Source organism: Colletotrichum karsti (genome assembly GCF_011947395.1).
Source record: "Colletotrichum karsti strain CkLH20 chromosome Unknown Scaffold42, whole genome shotgun sequence".
Lineage (NCBI taxonomy): Eukaryota > Fungi > Ascomycota > Sordariomycetes > Glomerellales > Glomerellaceae > Colletotrichum > Colletotrichum karsti.
In genome coordinates this window covers 264,154-282,656 of record NW_024065942.1, presented here as the reverse complement: position 1 = coordinate 282,656, position 18,503 = coordinate 264,154, and the positions used below count along the sequence as shown (strand labels likewise).

General features: G+C 56.7%; 4 protein-coding genes across 4 annotated transcripts; all 4 read right to left on the bottom strand.

Annotated features, from left to right (window-relative positions):
- Positions 1-240: 240 nt before the first annotated feature.
- CkaCkLH20_10738 (uncharacterized protein) lies at positions 241-6,904 on the bottom strand (the record flags this gene model as incomplete). Its single annotated transcript, XM_038893452.1, has 4 exons — positions 241-407; positions 462-4,962; positions 5,027-5,323; positions 6,326-6,904. 4 exons carry the CDS (start codon positions 6,902-6,904, stop codon positions 241-243), a joined length of 5,544 nt encoding a protein of 1,847 aa, XP_038741265.1.
- Positions 6,905-10,419: 3,515 nt separating this feature from the next.
- On the bottom strand, positions 10,420-12,395 carry CkaCkLH20_10737 (ATP-binding cassette sub-family f member 2; the record flags this gene model as incomplete). Its single annotated transcript, XM_038893451.1, has 3 exons — positions 10,420-10,546; positions 10,603-11,744; positions 11,796-12,395. 3 exons carry the CDS (start codon positions 12,393-12,395, stop codon positions 10,420-10,422), a joined length of 1,869 nt encoding a protein of 622 aa, XP_038741264.1.
- Positions 12,396-14,152: 1,757 nt separating this feature from the next.
- Positions 14,153-14,984, bottom strand: CkaCkLH20_10736 (uncharacterized protein; the record flags this gene model as incomplete). Its single annotated transcript, XM_038893450.1, has 2 exons — positions 14,153-14,411; positions 14,458-14,984. 2 exons carry the CDS (start codon positions 14,982-14,984, stop codon positions 14,153-14,155), a joined length of 786 nt encoding a protein of 261 aa, XP_038741263.1.
- A 768-nt stretch (positions 14,985-15,752) lies between these two features.
- Positions 15,753-17,046, bottom strand: CkaCkLH20_10735 (uncharacterized protein; the record flags this gene model as incomplete). The annotated part of the gene is made up of 3 exons (XM_038893449.1): positions 15,753-16,428; positions 16,480-16,706; positions 16,774-17,046. The coding sequence occupies 3 exons, from the start codon at positions 17,044-17,046 to the stop codon at positions 15,753-15,755; spliced, it is 1,176 nt and encodes a 391-aa protein (XP_038741262.1).
- Between the last annotated feature and the right edge of the window lie 1,457 nt (positions 17,047-18,503).

Below are 18,503 nucleotides of genomic sequence, written 5' to 3'. Positions count from 1 at the left end.
TACACACAAAGAAGCTTTTGTAATAAGTCTATCAAGCATGCCGCGACAGGCGTGCCGCCGCAATCGTCGTCGTCTTGATGCAATCAAACCCCTCTGACGCCAGGCAGATTCGCACCCAGCTTGTTCCGTCCGTATTCATATTGCTACAATCCATATAAACCCCCTTCGTTTTTCTGGTCGTCTTGCGAAACGAGTGATCTGTCTTACTCTCTAATCGTGTCAAGTGCTCCCGTAAGAGCCTCACATGTCGGTTTGGCCATCCGCGATGGCGAGTCTCTGCTTCAGGGTCTTGGCCTTCTTGCCGCCCACGCGCCTCTTCTTCGCTCCCTTGACGTCGGGTTCGGCCACGGGCGTGGCGGTGCCTGAGGTGCCATTAGCGGCGTTGCGATCGTCGAAGTTGCCTTCGCCTGGAAAGTTGTTAGCTTCGTTGCAGTCAACAACGTGTCTGAGAATAGACTTACCCTCGTGGTACATCTCGTCCAAACTAAGGTTCTCGTTGACCACGCGCTTGCGCTTGGCAGCCTTCTTCTTGACGGGCTTGTCGAACTCGCCAGCCTCGAGCATCTCCCTCTCGCGGCGTTCAATCATCTCGGCCTGCTCGTCATCCGCAAGCCACATGGCAATGTCACGGTTGCGGTTCTCGGGAGCGCGACGACCAGAGAAGTCGACACTAGCACCACCTCCCTGGATGACGACGCGCTGCACTTCTTCCTTCTGCTGGGCACGCTTGCGGATACGTTCTTCGATAGTACCGCGAGTGATGAGACGGTACACCGTGACTTGACGAGTCTGACCCAGTCTGTGAGCTCTGTCCATGGCCTGCGAGTCGATGGTAGGGTTCCAATCGGAGTCGTAGAAGATGACGGTGTCGGCAGAGGTAAGGTTGATACCGAGACCACCGGCACGGGTGGACAGGAGGAAGATGAAGATCTCGGGGCGGGTCTGGAAGTCGGCGACCGTGTCTCTTCTGTCCTCGAGCTTCGTCGAACCATCGAGACGGCAGTACTTGTAATTGCGGTACGTCAGGTACTCTTCCATCAGATCGATCATGCGAGTCATCTGGAAGTACAGCAGCACGCGATGTCCCTCGGCCTTGAGCCTCGTAAGCAGTTGGTCCAGCTTCGCGAGCTTGCCGCTGTCCGTGACGAAGCGACGCATCGACGGCACGCCGATGTTGGTGAACTTCTTCTTGTCGTTGTCGGGGGCGGGGAGCAGCTTTCTCGGCGGGAAGCGCGAGAGAGGAATCTTCTCGGTGACCATGGCACGTTCTTCGTGGATGGTCGGGCCGAACAGAGTCTTGCGCATGGACATGTTGAACATGATGTTCTCCCTCTCAATTTCGGTGCCGCGGCTGCTGCAGCTGACCTCAATGGGAGGCGCAGAAGCACGAGGGCGGCCAGCTTGCTCGAGACGTCCCAGACCACTGTCGACGTAATCGTTGCGTGCCACGTTCATGAGGTTGGCCAAGATGCCTTCCTCGGTGATATCGACCAGAGGTCGTCGGTTTCTCCGGGCCTTGATCTGGAACAGGGCGTGCGCAGGAGTGAAGTTGATGTCCTCCGGCTCGTCGTAGGCCACGTTCATGTGTCCCAGGCGATCGCTCTTCTGGGACAGCTCGACGGCGCGGGTGAAGATGTCTTGATGGCTGGCCTTGTACACCTCATTGGCGCTGGCGTCGGCGAAGCGCAGCCATGAGAAGTTGTCAGAGCCCTCCAAGCTGTCGCGGATGTGCTCAGGCGTGAAGATGTTCATCATGTGCTGCAGATTCTTGGTTCGCCAGCCAGCCTTCGGGTTGTTGATGTTGCTCTTGACGAGGCGGCCATCCTCTCTCCAAACAAGTCGAGGCAAATCGTACTCGATGGTGTTGCGAGTCGAGTAGCCGACTGTAACCTGGTTGCCTTCCCTAATGAAGGACGCCGTCTCTGCGAAGTAGCCGAACGAGTACGGGGACGTGGTGTCGGCTCTTTCAAAGAGATCCGGGTGGTTGCAGACCTTTCGGAACTGCATGACGAGGTTCATCAGAGTACCCGAGTCGTCGTTATCACCTGCAGTGGCCTTTTCGATCAAGTCCATGATACTAATCTGGTTGCGAAGGTTACTGTAGATGGCTCTCTGTCTGTAGGTGAGATCGCAGTAGACATCCTCTTCGATCTTGTCTCCCAGCTCCTTCTGCACATGCTTCTTGACACGACGAAGCATGAAAGGCTTGAGAATCATGTGCAGACGCTTGAGCTGGTCCTCGTTGAGCTTCGTGTTGCTCTGGGCGTGTGACTCAATGTCCTTGGAGAACCATTCGCTGAACTCGTCGTGAGAGTCGAAGAGCGAAGGCATGATGAAATGGAGCAGAGCCCACAGCTCCTGCATGTTGTTCTGGATGGGCGTACCGGTGAGCAGCAGACGGTTTCGGCAGTGGAAGCCGAGCAAGCTCTTCCATCTGGAACTCTGAGAACTCTTGATGGCCTGGGCCTCGTCGAGAATCATGTACTGCCACTTCATCTTCTGGAAGTACGCAACGTCGGAAACGACGAGCTGGTACGAAGTGACGCAGACGTGGAAGGCGGCGTCCTTCTTGTAGGTCATGTGCTTGCGGTCCCAGAACTTGCGCAGAACCTTTCGGTCACCTGCAGATCCCCAGTACGGGAGGATCTTAAACTCCGGTACAAATTTTCTTATTTCTTGTTCCCAGTTATGCAAGGTGGACGCGGGGGCAACGACGAGGAAGGGACCCCAGATGTCGTACTTTTCGGCGAGGTAAGCCATAACAGAAATCGACTGGACAGTCTTTCCGAGACCCATTTCGTCAGCGAGAATACCGTTGATGCCCTGCTCGTACAAGTTGGCGAGCCAGTTGAGACCCTTCAGCTGGTACTCCTTCAACTGGGCGTTGATCAGCTTGGGCTGCTCGATCTCGACGTCGCCCATGCCGGCAGGGTTCTGGAAGTTCATCTCGCCCTCCTCGTCCATGTCGGGACCTTGAGGCTCGTTGAACGCCCTGGCCTTCTTCTGCGCTTCGGCGATGGCGTTCTGAGCGTTGGCCATGGCGGCGGCACGCAGGGTCTCCTCGCTCTCCTCGTCGAAATCGAGGTTCTCGAAGTTGGTGACCTTGGCACCCAGAGGTCCGGTGGGCTCGTCGATGTCCAGGTTCTTGTTCTGCTGGGTCTCGTCCTTGTTGGCGGCGGCAATCTCGGGGTTATCGGTACTGCGTTCGACTTCGTCGGTCTTGATCTTCTTGCCGATGAAATGGGAGTAGAGCTCAGTCTGGGAGATGAGGAAGTTGAGCTTCCTCTTCTGGCGGGCGGCTTCGCGCTCGGCTTCCTCCTTTCGGGCGTTCTCAATCTCCTGCTTTTCAGCAGCCTTCCTGAGATCACGCTCCTCACGCTCGTTGCGCTTCCAGAAGCCCATCATGTCGCGCATGACACGCTTGGCGCGGGCCTGCTGGTCCTTGGTGCCCTTGTTTGTGCGGAGTTGCCATCTCTTGGCCTCCTTCGAAGCGAGAATGGCGGTCTTCTTAAGGTTTGAAGCCTTGGTCTGGTACGACTCGGCGGCGAGCTTGTAGGCCTTGCTGACGTCTTTGCGGGCCAGGTCGCGCCAAATCTGGTCGTAGATCTGGAGGAAACCCTTGGTCTCGAACTTGGCGTCCTTATTGGGAGGCTCCTCGGGCTTGTCTTCCTTCTTCTCCTTCTTCTTCTTTTCTTTCTTGCCCTTCTTCTCCTCGGCGGGTTCGAGGATGGTTTCCTCGTCGACATCGACGTCGATGTCGGGTATCTCGATGTCGGCATCGTCCAGATCCTTGTCCTTGTTCTTCTCCTTGTCCTTCTTTTTGCTGAACTTGATGCGGATCTTGGACTCGTCCTTGGTGGGCAGCTCCTCCCCGGCGTCGATAGCAGCCTGAGCAGCCTCGGCGGAATCCTTCTCGGCCTGTTTCTGCTCCTTGGACTTTTTGGGCCGGGGACCACCGCGACCCTTGCCCTTGGGCTTGTTGCCTGGCTCCATGTCAGACGCTTGGAAGGTAGCCATAGTACCTCCCTCGAGATTGAGCTCAACAAGGTTGCGGGCGGGGCCCTTAATACCCTTTTGCAGGATCAGCTTGGTCTGCTGAGCCTTCTTGTTGGCGCGCTCGGCGTCCCGCAGATGCTTCGCCTTTTCGGTCTCGTCCTCGGCAAGGCGCGCGCGCTCCAGGGCAAGTTTCTGCTGCTCCATGGTGACGGCCATGGACTTTTCGCGGCGTCGCTTGCGTTGCATGTCCTTCTTGCGTTCCTTCTCGGCGAAGAGCTCGCGCTCTCTGACCTCGTTCATGGCCTCTTCGTAGTAAATGTCATCGTAGCGGCGCTTTCCGAGGTCGGCGTGGACGCCTAACCTGCGGCCCATTTCGGCGGCGAAGTCGTCGCGTCTTTCGACGTTCTGCTTGCTGTCGTTGGCCTGCAAGACGCGGCGGCGCTTGTTGCCGCGTTGCTGGAACTGGGCGTACTCGTCGGAGAGGCCAGCATCGTCGAGGTCGTCGGCATCGGCGTCGAGCTTGGCGATCAAGGCCTGCACCTTCTTCTCCTTCTCGGCGGGGAGAGTCTTCTGCTTGGGCTGGCCATTAGCCTGACGCTTAGCAGGGACGCGAGGCGTCGGGGTCTCCATCTTGGACGACGAGCGACGGCTGGTCTTGGGGGTCGACTCGGAACCCCTCAGATCCGACGCCCGCGACTTTGACTTTCTGGGGACCCTCTCTTTCTTCTCCTTGCGGGCGAGCGGCGTGCTGGAGCGCTCCTTGGGCTCGGGACGGAGCTCGATCTCGGCTTCGCGTTCGGTCTTGACGGGCGGGTCGACAGAGCGAGGCTTGGGATCGGACCGGGTCTCCTTCTCGGCTTCTTTTTCCTTGAGCTCGACGGGGGGAGATTTTGATTTTGGCTTCGCGACGGGTTCGGAACTGGAGAGGATGTTGGAGAAGGACATGGGGTCGGCGCGGCTGGGAGTCTGTATATTTCACACGTCATCAGCAAAACATCAATTATCGGCGCGTCAATTGGAAGGTGCTTACGCTGGCAGGTGCGGGTGCCTTCAAGGGAGAAGGCTCGGCCTTGCCCAGAGGTGGGAGTCCGCCATTGGAGGCGTGCACGCCGGGGGAGGTCATGTGGGAAGCGGCCCTGTTTGACGGGCTGATGGAACCGGCTGGCGGTTGATGAGAGTGAGGATGCGAGTGGGAGTGGGATCGCGGACTCCTCGGGGGGAAGTTGGCGGCGGACGGCGAGGTGTAGCCTCCACCGTTCTTGTAGTAGGCGTGGGAGTCGCGAGAGGCCGGCTCGGTTTGCGAGTAATTACCGTAAGGATCGCGGGTCTGTGTGGTGATGGAAGGAAGTAATGATTAGTCGTGTGGGTGATGATGGCGGATCACGATGGATTAAGAAGTAAGGGGAAGGGAAAGAAAAAGGGAAAGAAAAATAGAATTTTGGGTTGAGGACCGGACTGGACAGGATGGGACTGGGTTGGTTGGGAATTTTTATTCGGGTAAAGTTGGAGATGGGCGGAAACAGGAAGGGACGAGGAAGGAAGGAAACACTGAAGGGCCAAAAAAAGTAGGTTGAATGAGGGAAGGGGCTGTCCAGGTCACAGATTGCCGGTCGCAGTTTTCCAGGTTCAGGTGGAAGGGATGAATTCTCTGGAGACGGTGATGCACCACGCAAGGTAGATGACGATAACCGAGCGATGATGATGGAGATGAGGATGATAAAAGGGGAGGGAGAATAGCTCTGCGTGATGACTTTACTGCCGCTGCAGCTGCTGATGCTGCAAAATGAAAAACGGGGGAGACGTGGTGTCAATGAAGCCGTGAACAATAGGGGATCCAAGCATTCCCGTCACAGCTGTTGCTACCACCGCTGCTGCTGGTGCTGGTGCTGGTGCTCTTTTTTTGCCTTCTCGCCGCTCTGTCTGACCTTTCCGCGCCATCGTCTCCGAAAATCCGGATGGGGGAAAGCCACCAGAGAGGTTACAAAGCCGTAAGCACCAACACCAACGACAGACAGCACGGAGCAGCGACGGTTCAGCAGCAGCAGATGCCCACTAGACGACCAGCTGCACAGACAACCACAGCAGCAGCAGCAGCAGGAAGACAAGCAAGCCGGGTTCAGGCAACCACTTCAGGCAAATGCATCAAGTGTTTGCTCTCGCCTCTACAAAGAGGTAGTGATACATGAGACGCGACGTGCAGCTGGATATGAAGGTGACGAGGGGCCAAGGTACATTTAACACGGCGACAAGTCGGCGTGTCGCAATCGCATACGTGATTATGGATGGGCAGCGCAGCTCGGTGACGAACAACAAATCGAGCTCCTCTTACCTTGGACGGCGACGTCTTGGCCGCGTTATTATGCCACGATCCCGCGTCCGAGACCCTCCTCTCTCTCGTGGTATCAGTCAACGGATCGTAGTAGCTGCTCGTTGCCGGCTTCTCGCGCGACGAAGAATGCGACTCGGGCGGCGGGTAGTATCCGCTGGGGGGATGCAGCGGCGACAACGGCGGAGCCTGGTGATGGCCGGCGCCGGAGCTGCTGCTGGTGCTGCCGCCTCCCAGTGCTGGCAACGGCGCGAGCGGGCCGCCGGCGGACGACGACGACGACGACGAGTAGAGGGGATTCGGATGCGACAGGCCGGATTGATGGGACGGCGGGGAGTGGTGCGGATGGGAAGGCCCCTTTGGCGAGTATGGGGAGTGTTGCGGGTGGTGGAAGTCGGACTGGGTTGGTGATCGCAGACTGAAGCCCGAGTGGCGCGTACTACCGGGTGTCGGGTTCATGATGTCGCGGTGATGGCGGCGTTCACGGTCACGGTCACGGTCGCGGTCGCGGTCGTCTTCGCGGTCATCGTGGCGGGATGGCGCCTGCAGCACCGTCGAGCGGAAATCTTTGGGGTGCTCCATTGTGGTTGTGGTTGTGGTAATGGTGCGGCGCGGCGATGGCACCTAGGAAGAGTCGTGCACGACGAGGTGACGGTAGAGGAAGAGGGATTGGCTACTGCTGCGACAATCGAGGACCCATGTGCGGACGACGAGAGTTGGTCAATCGGGTTGGATTACGCGTAGAGAGGTTCCGAGAGCGACGTGACCAAGCCAGGTGAGGCGGATCGCGAAAAAGAGGTGGTGGTGTTTGCGGTCGGTATTGGTGTCTCTGGCGGTGTCTTGGAGGTGCCGAGCTTCTCTTCAGCTCCAGCAGCTTGGCTCTGCTCTGCGGTGCGCAGCTCTCGATCGATGCGACACGATACGAAGCGATGGGGGAGGCACCGGCGCAATTCGGTAAGGTACCTGGCGTGGTGGGAGCGCGGTGTCGGTATCGACGGACCGTCTGGTGGTAGCGCGCTATGATGCTGTATCGGGTGCGATGCCGTGCCCGGCTGTGATGTGGTGAAGGCGTCGTGGTGGTGGTGACGACGGTGGTGGTGCACCTTGGACAGAAAACGAGATGATGGGGGTAAAAAGAAAGGAAAATGGGGGTGGATGGGGGAAGGTGGGAATGGGGATCGAGAAAGAGGAAGAGAGAGGAAGGGGGATGAGACGATGGATCGGGGACGAGAAGAGGAGCGAGAGAGTGAAGGTGCAAAGCAAAGAACAGAACAGAATAGAGAGAAGAGGGCGGATATTGGGGGGAGATGACACTGATGGGATGGGTGGATTGACGTTGGGTGTGGACGTGGACAGATGCAGACGCGGACGGGTGAGGTGGCCGAGGGCAAGGCAAGGCGAAGGCGAAGGCGGCGGCGCTGGTGAGTTGTTGGATGTCGTCGATGCCCGCGATTGAACCTCGTCTTTTGCTTCCTCGTCACTTTTGATGAGATGGATTAAAAATTAAGGTCTGAATTGCATCAATAATTGATATGTTTATTCTGGGCAATTGTGACATGGCTGCTCCTGCCGCGTGATTGATGATTAGCTATCCTCCTTCCTTCCTCCCCTCCTTTCCCTCTCTCTCATAAACAGCAAGAGCAACTCTCGCAGGTCCTGCCTGCCTGTCAGTTCCTGCTCCCGTGAGGATCCCGTCGCGATTCACCCATTCTTGGAAAGGGCCAGGTCGTCAGTCGCACCTTCCCACGCACCTCCACCTCCACCTCCACCTGCATGGAAAGTCGCACCTGCTCCTGCGAAAAACTGCTTGGTCCGGGTCTTTCCCAGCTCTTGCCCGGCGCCCAGAAAAACCACGAGGTACGTACTCTGTGCCTTCCCTCCCAGTCCGCCCACTCGGGACTAGCGCGCTCCGCTCCCGCCAATCCCGGCGCACGTCTGAGCCTCTTGGGTTGCTTCGTGCCTTCCTTGCCCCCGGTCGGTCCAGTCCAGCCCACCTCCCACATCAGTCCAGACGATGAAGTCTTCATAAGTACTCTCACTCATATTTTCTACGGCACGCTACATGTCAAGACTCATTCCCTGAGGCATTTCAGCCTCCCACTCCCTCCTGACCACCCATCCCCTCGACCCTTCAGACATTTCTCGACCGCCAGAAACACAGGCCACGAAAGAAAAAAACCCAGAAAATAATCAAGAAAATTGTGATGCACCTTGGTGAGAGATGCACCATGGTGAGAGAGGGGAAACACACGCACTCCCACCTCCAGTCCCAACATGCATGTCACGACATCCATTATCACCGCTATCCCCGCTCGAATAGTCCCCGAATGCCAAAGTACCGAACGCCCCGGAAACCCGCTGGGAATGGCCTCAATTCTGCGACCCCGGGCACGCTCGCCCCAAGTTCACCTCGGTAATCACCAAACTCAAATCTTCCATACGAGCCACCAACACTTAACTTTTTCTCGTGAGGTCTTTGACTCGCTCACACACTCTCTCGTCATTGTCTTGGCAGCGACTCTGGAAAATGAAAATAGGCACCTTCCCCGGATTACTAAGATCGATATATCCGTATTTGCCGCGGATTGTGATGCTGATGACCGCAGAATCGCTGCGCTGGCAATGCTGCCCCCAAAATAGCTATATTCGCCCACGACTGGATGGCTGTGACGATTGAGGCCCCTCGTTATTTTTCTACGTAGGAGATCATCTCTTTCCCAACCCTTTCCCTCCTTTCCCTATCCCGCGGAAAAGGATCCCGAATTGATGTCCCCCGACACATCTACAAAGTCGTTACTCCCATTCATGGAGAAATACCACTAAACGCTAGCGACGTCACCAACGAGCCCAGCCCAGCCTAGCATCGTTCTAGAAATGGATGAACGCCTTCAGAGCCACCCTCATCTGGTCCGAATCGAACTTCGCCCCAAGCCCGAAGAGCGCTCCAACAAGCTGCTCGCGAAGAAAACACCTTGGTAAGCAGTTCAGGTTTCAATCGCCATCAACGTCTGGCAATACAATACGAATTGTCAATATCATCCATTTCACACCCTCATTGCTTTTCTCATCGCGTCTATCACATCATAACCTCATTCAAACCCCATAACATCTCTCGATTCTAATCAATTCAATCAATCAAGATCGTCATCCTCCAAAACATCACCATCACGCTCAAACATCATCACCTCCCACCACCTCCCCCTGTCCCCACATCTGCCCTCTTGATTGGCCAGCTCCTCCACAACGCCAAACCCGCGCCCCCCGCGTCCACGGACCGTGAACCAGCCGTTCCACCCGTCGCCTCGCGATTCTCCGCGCCATCCTGCTTATCACGTGCATCATCATCATCCCCAACCGCAGCCGGCAGAACAAGGCAGAGAGAGATTAAAAAAAAAAAAACCTCGGGCGGAGACCGGAGACAATACCCGACTGACTCACATCGTGCATCTCCCGCTGCAACCCTTTCATTGCCTCTGGCTAACTCGGTCTGACGGAGATCCTCGTTGAGGTCCACGGCGACTATGAAATCTCGGACCTCGCTGGATGGGTACCCATCAGATGATGCTAGCCACGCTCTATGATAGACATCACCAGCAGAGAAGACAGGCACAGAAGAAGAACGACGACGGCAAAACATGTTCAAATCACAATCACTGGCCGAGGCCTCTATTGTCGTCCATCTAAACAAGACGTGTAAAAAAAAAATCAAGACAGAGGGATTTCTATCCCACTTGCCGATGCCAGCAGCCGCTGCAGAAAAAGTGCGGATGCCAATCTGTTTCCCTCTTTTTTCCCGGAAAAAAGCCAGCCGCTTACATCCTATCCTCCCCCCCTTTTGTTCTTTTTTACCAATCTCCCTCGTTCCTGGCCCTGGGTCATGAACGGTCGTAGGCGGCGGCGGCGGCACTCAATTCATTCAAAGTCATGGGAACAAACATTGTCGGGTCCCTGTGGTCTAATATGCCTCGCCTTTCTTTAACCCACGAAAAACAAGAAACAGAAACCACCCGCTTGAAGAGAGAGAGAGAGAGAAAATGCACCGAGCCTTGTGTGGCTGCTGTCCTCGTGTATGCTTCTTCTTTTGAGAAGAATCAAACTTAGACAGCACCGGAGGCAAGCATCTTCTTGCGCAGGTAGTTCTTGTACTCGCCTATTGAGCCGTCCCAAGGCTTGATGGTTCTGTTCTCGCACACCAGAATCTGCTTGGCAATCTTGTCCAAAAGTCTGCGGATACGGTTAGTGGCCGTGTCATGTGATCATGGGTCTGATGCAAAACATACCTGAAGTCGTGGGAAACGACAATGACACCTCCGCTGAAGGCGTTGATGGCGTCCGCCAAACTGTCAATGGTGGGGATATCCAAACCGTTGGTAGGCTCGTCGAGCAGCAGCATGTTGGGGCTCTCGATGGCGAGCAGGGCGAAGACGATACGCGACTTCTGACCGTCGGACAGGGTGCCGATCAGAGAGGTCTGGGCCTCACCGGTCAGACCGTAGCGGCCGAGCTGCTGGCGCCAGTACTGGTAGTCCTGGGACTTCTCGCTGTACTTGTCACGCACGAAGTCGAGCGCCGACTTGGTGAGGTCGAGCTGCTCGGCGGAGTGCTGGGAGTACAGGCCGAGCTTCAAGTGGGTGTGACGGCTGACGGAACCGGCGGTGGGTGACAGCTTGCCGGTCATGAGGCGCAGCAGGGTGGACTTGCCGACACCGTTGGGGCCGACGAGGGCGGTACGGGAGTCCATGTCGAAACCGAGGTCGATGTTGCGGTACAGGTCGTCCTTGGCCTCGCCAGAGTAGGAGAAGGTGACGTTGTCGAAGGACAGGACGGGAGGGGGCAGCTTCTCGACGTCGGCGAAACGGAAGGTGAAGACCTTGTCGGGGATGACGGGCTGGATGAAGCCGTCGGCCTCCATCTTGTCGAGAATCTTCTGACGGGACTTTGCCTGCCTGACCAAGTTGGCGTAGGTACCGGCGGAGGCGATGAACTTCTTGATGTGGACGATTTCGTCCTGCTGCTTCTGGTAGGCCTTCATCTGGTTGGTCTCCTGCTCGGATCTCGTCTTGTGGTACGAGTCGTAGTTACCACCGTAGTAGAGGAGCTGCTTCATGCGCATGTCGAGCATGGTCGTGCACACACCGTTGAGGAAGTCCATGGAGTGGGAGACCAGGACGAGGGTACGCTCCCACTTCTTGAGGTACTCCTCGAGCCACACGCAGGCCTCGAGATCCAAATGGGCGGTGGGGTCGTCGAGCAGCAGCAGCGAGGGCTTGACGAAGAGGGCCTTGGCCAGGGCGACACGCATTCTCCAGCCACCAGACATGTCCTTGGTCTTCTTGTGGATGGTGACCTTGTTGAAACCGAGACCGGTCAAGATGAGGGAAGCGCGGGTGGAGAAGGTGGAGGGGTCCATCTTGTCCATGTGCTGCGAATTGTCAGTCGTGGTTCACGTTGGATGGGCGACATTAAAACATACCTCGTACAGGTCCATGAGGACGGGGTCCTCGGGGCCGCTCTCCTCAAGAATCTTCTCGGCCATCTTGTCCAGACGCTCCATCTCACGCTCGGCCTCGGTAACAACCCACTCAAGGGCACCGAGGTCGGAGGGAGGAGCACCCTCGTTCAGGAGGTAGATGTCGACGTGCTCGGGGATGGGGAACTCGCGGGAGGCGATGGCCTTGAGGAGGGTGGACTTTCCGCAACCGTTCTCACCGAGGAGACCGTAGCGGCGACCGTAGGAGAGCTCGAGGGTTGTGTCGTTGAAGAGGACCTTGCCGTGGAACACCAGGGAGGCACTGGTGATCTTGACGTCTCTGCTGCTCGGGGTGGAGGCCAGGACACCGGTGGTGACACGGTCAGAGATGCCGTGCTTGTCCATCTGGTCGGCGAGACGCTTGACCTCGTCCATCTTGTCGGCAGAGGTGGCGGGGCCGTCCTCGTCGCCGTTCACCGAGCCGGTGGTGCTGGCATTCTTGGGGGTACCGCCCTCCTTCTCGGCCTTCTTGGCAGCTCTCTTAGCAGCGAGCTTGCTCTCGCCCTTGTTGGCGAGTCTCTTCTCCTTGGAAGCGGAAACCATGATGGCGGTGTTGTGATGGTTGTGATGACGATGGCGGGGTCGTCGTTTTTTTTTTAAGCGACGGCGGGGAACGTCGTCCGGCAGAAAAAAAAGAAGAAGGAAAAACAGAAGAAATCCCTCGTTTTCTAGGTACTCGTATGTATACGACAAACGATGGGAGATGCCACGCAGCGACAATCTCGGAAGAGGAGAGGATGAAGGGGGATAGAGGCGTGTAGAGGAAGGAGGAAGAAGGAAAAAATTCGTTAGTCGTCTCTGACAGGGTGACCAAGCGACAAAGCAAAAAAAGGTACCTTTTTACGTGGAGCGGCGGTGCGAAACACACACAGCCTTGGGGGAGCAATGATTTCAGGTTGCTGGCAGGGCGGGTGGGGAGGGGTCAGCGCTGCACGTTGCTATCGCCCGCTGAGGACACTGGACACTGGACACTGAAGGAGTTGGTAGTGGGGCATGCGCAGTGGAGGGGGTCAAATTTTTTGAAAATGCTGATAATCGATAGGGTGGGAGGCGATAAGGCACCAAGTCCAGGGAGGTACGTACTCTTTTGCCTGTGACGTTGTTTTTTCCAAGCAAACAACCACGCCAAATGCTGATGTTTTTAGTAATATCGATACAAACGGGACAATAGGCTTCTTGGTAGTGCAGCTACTGACTTCTTGCATGCCTCGAATCCTGATTCACTACAATGTCTCTTGCTGTTGGCGAGTGAACCCCTCACAGTAAAGCCTTATCGTTATCTAATCGCCAAGGAAAGGGACCAAATGTCCCGCTTCCAACCCGACACCACGACTCCACTGGACAGACCGCCCAATGGGGCTTGACGTCACCCGTCACGTGAAACTCCGCCTGACTTTGTCTGAGACGTGATTGGGTGGTTGGACGCAGAAGCGTGAGAGCGTTATTAGAAGGAATTAGAACGGTATGTTAACAGTATTGAATATGTGTTGTATCTTATATCCGTATATGCCGAATCGTCTATATATCCTTGGGTATCAACCGGCTACCCATCCCATTATGTACGCCGTTGGTGTCTTTGTAGCCTAAAACAGGTGAATATGTACTCGTCTTCAGACGCAGAAGCTCAGAGTGTAGTTGTGTCGTTGTTCTTATATGAAGTTCAGCCTTGCCGCGGTTGGTGAATACGGATGCCTCTGTCAACTTTCGGTCACCCAGCACGAGGGTAATGATTCCTCCGACATTGAAGACATCCCGGCGCACGAATCGCCGTCAGGTGCAATCGAGGTTGGTCCTCTGATAGCGGCACGACTGACCATTCGGAAACGACGGGAGCGGATAGACACCGCTCACTCCGTCGCATCGGGGCCGAATTTGTTGCCCGCATCGGAATGGCCGTTCTTTTGCTGTAATAATCTCCAGCGGCTGGCGTCGTGCTTGCCACTGTGTAGATTTGTGGATGCGATTGTGGCAATTTGCTGTGTCGAGACAGCCTCTGCCAACAGCCTCAGCCAACATGTCTGGACCGGTTCCTTCAGTCCTAGCTTTCCTCAACTATGGTGACGATCTTGTGAGTCTCATGAGTGATAATGTCGCACTCTGTCGTGCTGACACAGTCTCTGATGACGGGTCGCGCTCAGCCAGTACTTCCTTTTGGGCCGGTGGCGTGTCCCATGGCAAGTATCTTGCCAACCTGAATTCAAAGTCCGTATAGTTCGGTATCGTCATGGCTCGTCGTCGATGTACGGCACACCTCGCCCGTGAATGTTAATAATCCAAATCTCGTCTTCCTAACAAGTCTCTCAAAACCTCGCTTGTCGACTGCTGTAATCCCTCGCAACAGTGACCGTGCCGTCCACCCCAGGCACGAACCTCACGTAGTGATTCGCGAAGAAACTAAGCGACATCTTCTTCGGCACGAAAATCTCCCACGGCGTCGTCGGCGGCACCGGCACCATCTCGGACAACTCCCCCCTCGGCACGAACACCACGTCCGAGTACTGCCTCTGCGCGTTGTCCACCTCGACGCACGCAAAGACGAACAGCGCGAAATGTATTACCCTAGCCCTGTCAGTCCTTGTCCTCCTTCCAAGGGCGCAAAACTCACATTGTGCAGAACATGGAGACGATGAGCCCCGTCATGGTATGCAGCTCCCTCTCCCTCCCCGGCCTGTCATACTCCATAAAGTCCAACCAAAATGCAACCGTAACACCCATCATCGCCGCCGCCGGCGCCCAGATAAACAGGTGCCCCGCGACATGGCCGCCAGGACTCCCCCAGCTGAACCGCGTGCTCCTCTGCCGCCTCCCGCCGCTGCCGTCGTCCTTGGTCCACCTCACGCCGCGGTCCCGCACCACCAGCGCGATGATGTCAGCCAGACTCCAGAGGATGGCCAGGATGGCCGTCGGGCTACCCATGGCCCAGTTCTGTATGAAGTTGAGGTCGGTGTCGATCTGCGAGGCGAGGATGCCGAGGGTGATCAGGCCGAAGAGGACGGAGGCGGCGCGCAGGGAGAAGGTGGTGCGGTACATGGAGCGGTTGTAGGGGATCGCGGTGAGGAAGTCGCCGTGGCGCTGGCCCGTGTCGGGCGGGAGGGTGGTGATGTCCGGGTGGAGGGGCGTGTTCGTGTCCATCGTGGCGGTTCGTCCTCTTCGGAGGTCTGCATCGCTCGGAGGATGGGGTTTTGCCTAGGGCAATTGGTGATGTTGCGTTATGTGGGAGTCATGGGTGCCGTGTATGCCGTTCGTAGCTGTGGTCGTTCGGTGGTCTCGTGTGAATCGCGCCGAGATCGAATTCTGCGAGAATTCGGTGTCGGAGGGAGAGCGTCGCAAGCAGGTTGGTGATGGGTAAACAGCCGGAGGCCGGGGGCGCGGCGCAGCGAGAGGAAGATGGGGAAGGGGCAGGGATGCGATTCCGTATCGCATCCTTCTGGAACGAAACGACCCATTCAGAGCGCGACGTTACGGGACGGAACAGTGGGGCGCCCCTGGACGATGCTGCTGTGCCACGACGGCACGGCAATTTGATGTCACTGAGTGATGTGAGTCTCTTGACATGTGTTTCTCGCTGGCTATGGAGAATGAAAGTAAAAAGAAGGGTTGATGAGTTGTGTGAGCGGCATATTGGAACTGTATGAATGAAGCCTCATCTCCGAACTCTGTTATGGGATGAGGCGACAAGCTCTCATCAAGTTGTCATGTCTGCATAAACTATTATTGGAATGGTGGAAAATATCCAGAAATATGTTTTCGATAGTCAAATGTTGCTAGACATCACGATGAGACGTCATTAGCTACATGCCAGTGAATATCATTATGAGCTGTCATGCTCATATGCCAACCCCAACGCCATGCGTGATCTCATCAGGTATACACGGGTATCTCAAACGACCCAGTCCCATCTCACATCGACATCGCCCTCGCCCCTGCCCGCGAAGACTCCCCCGTCCCCGCATGCCTCACCATCCTGAACTTTCCCTCCCTCGAGTCCGCATCAGCCGGCGTCATCCCCGTGATGCTCGTCGCAAACTTCAAGTCCACGTCCCCGGGCAGGATCAACTGCGGCTGCGCGTCCCCCCGCCTCATCCTCTCCAGCTCCGCCTCGTCCGGCACGTAATCGTCCGGCGGCGGCCTCATGCTCGGCTTCATATACCGCTCGTGGTCCCCCGGCGGGATATTCGGCGGCACGCCTCGCACCGGTTTCCTCTTGATCCACGCCAGGGGCGCCGCCGCCGACGGACGGTCAGGAAGCGGGGGAGGAGTCTCTTCCTTCGCGGGACGGTCCGGGAGCGGCGGGGGAGTCTCCTCCTCGGGTTGGAAGAACAATTGTGGCGAGGACGCGGGGACGTCGACGCGGAGCTGGGGAATCTGTCTCGGGTTCTCGTTGCTCTGCGACCGCGGGAACGACGGCGCGCGGCCCGATTGTTGGGACTTCCACGTCGGTTGCTTGGGGAAGGGCTTCGCGACGACGTAGACCGTCTGCCCTGTTTCGGGAATGTACATGATGCGCGGTCTGCGGCGGCGGATCTCGCGGCGGCGTTCGACGCAGGCGCGGATAAAGAGCCAGAAACGCACCAATCTGGATGAGTGTCAGCTGCTGCGGACAAGACGCGCTCCGGACAATACGCACGTGTTGGTGCCCATGAGGGCGCACTCGCCCACGATGACAGCAATCGGGTTGAGAGCCACGTTGAGATCGATCCAACTCAGCTGGAGGCTCACCCAGATGGTGGCCGCGCCGGAGAGCAGAGTAAGGATGAACTCGACGCCGATGTGGGCTTTCGGAGTGATGCCGCGGCCGAGGCGGGCGCAGATGGTGAGGAACTCGGCCAGATCCCACAAGAAGGACGGCAGGGCCTATCTCACGCATTGGTGTAAGTCTCCAAAAGAAATCGTCAAATTGCGGCCAGAGGGTGTGACGTACCGCAATCAGACAGATGCTGGGCCAGATATTCAACACGACATACGGACGGTACGAATACCACACGAAGCAGATGACCACGATGATGGCGCAGGACACGGTGCCGAGGCCGCGGCACACGATCTTGCAGACCTCGCACCCGCGGCTGCGCTGGTTCTCGAGCCAGCGGACCTGCGACGGGTCGATGGAGGCCGTCGACGGCGAGGGCGAGGGCGGCTTGCCGGCGTCCACCTCGGAGTGGAGGGACTCGAGCTGGTACGACTCGGGCGCGCTCATTGTCAGCGGGAGTCGTTCATTGGCGAATTCCCCATCTGTCCTCCAGGCGTAACTCGGTGGTGCTGCTGTTGTTGTCGTTGTTCTTGTTTGCGACGAGATGGAAGCCGGCAGCGGCTTTCTGGAGATTTTCCCCATTGGAACCTAGTGTTACCGGCGCATCGGCGCCTCTCTCGCCGCTGAAGTGATCTCTCCTTGAATTTCGATACCAAGGACCAGGGAACTTGGGGAGAAAAAAAAAAAGGCCGTGTTTGTTCGTATCTGACTCGTCCCGAGGCAAGGGATCCGCTACTGCGCTTCAGCAGACGGGGGATGATGCCGACTTGGCTTTTCCCCGGGTTGTTGGTCGCAGAGGATCGGAAAACAGCGAAAGACGGCAGCCAGATACAGATAAGACGGTCGGCCCAGCCCTTGTCCCCGTTCCTGCGCCTCGTTGTGGGATGAACAAGCGTAAAAAAGAAAGAGACGGGAATGGTTGACATTGGGTTTTCGGGTGCGGCGCGGACGGACGGCGGCATTCCATTCAATTTAGGAGGCCCGCGACTTTTGGATTTAGGCAACCGTATTTCGACCGGATCCACTCCCCTCGCGGAAGCCCGAGCCGACTGAGTCCTGGGCAGGACACGGCTTTTGCCTTTTCGATTCCTCCACTTGGTGCGACTGTTGGTCTGGGATTTCATGATGAGGAAGGGATCATGGATGGATATGTACCGAGATTTGGGCATTGTGGTGGCAAGGCAAGCATTCAGTCTCGACTGAGTGGATGAAGCCGGTGTAAGCTTATAACTCAGGTCAGGTAGAACTGAGCCTGCGCAGTAGGAAACTCTGATGAGATCTACTTACGAAGCAACAAGTCTTAAATGTTGTTAAATTATAAGCCAACGGTTCAATAAATTAGCTTCTTCAAAGTCCGCAGACCAATTTCGCGAGTGAAAGGTTCACAAGAGGAACTGTTGGAATGCGGCCAGCAGCAAGACAGCGTTGAACGGTGGTAATACCACACTAAACTGGTCAATGCCTCACTCAATGGCTTCCTTATTCACATCTATCTAAGAAGTTCATCCTCAACGCCAAATTCCATGCATCATGCAGCAAATCTCATCAGGACACCAAAAAGGAAGGGAGATTATGCTGATAGGCAAAAGCAATGGACACTGTGGGAATTGAACCCACGACCTTTCACAGTTGGCAAGCGACTGAAAAGCCGAGATGCGAAGCGAAAATCATACCCCTAGACCAAGCGCCCGTTGTTGAAGGAGACATCACCAACCCTGCCCTTGAAGCTCGCGCGCGAGTGTGCGATCGATCGAGCCGTCTCCATGGCGGCATCATCGCAAGTCGGTGCCCTCTTGGTGGCCAGAAGAGAGCTTCCGGGGGTCAAGCACATTCTGCTTGCTCATGTTGAGGCTTGGTTGCGGCAGTTGGTCCCGTCTTGGGCGGAGCCAGTCTCCAATCTCGTC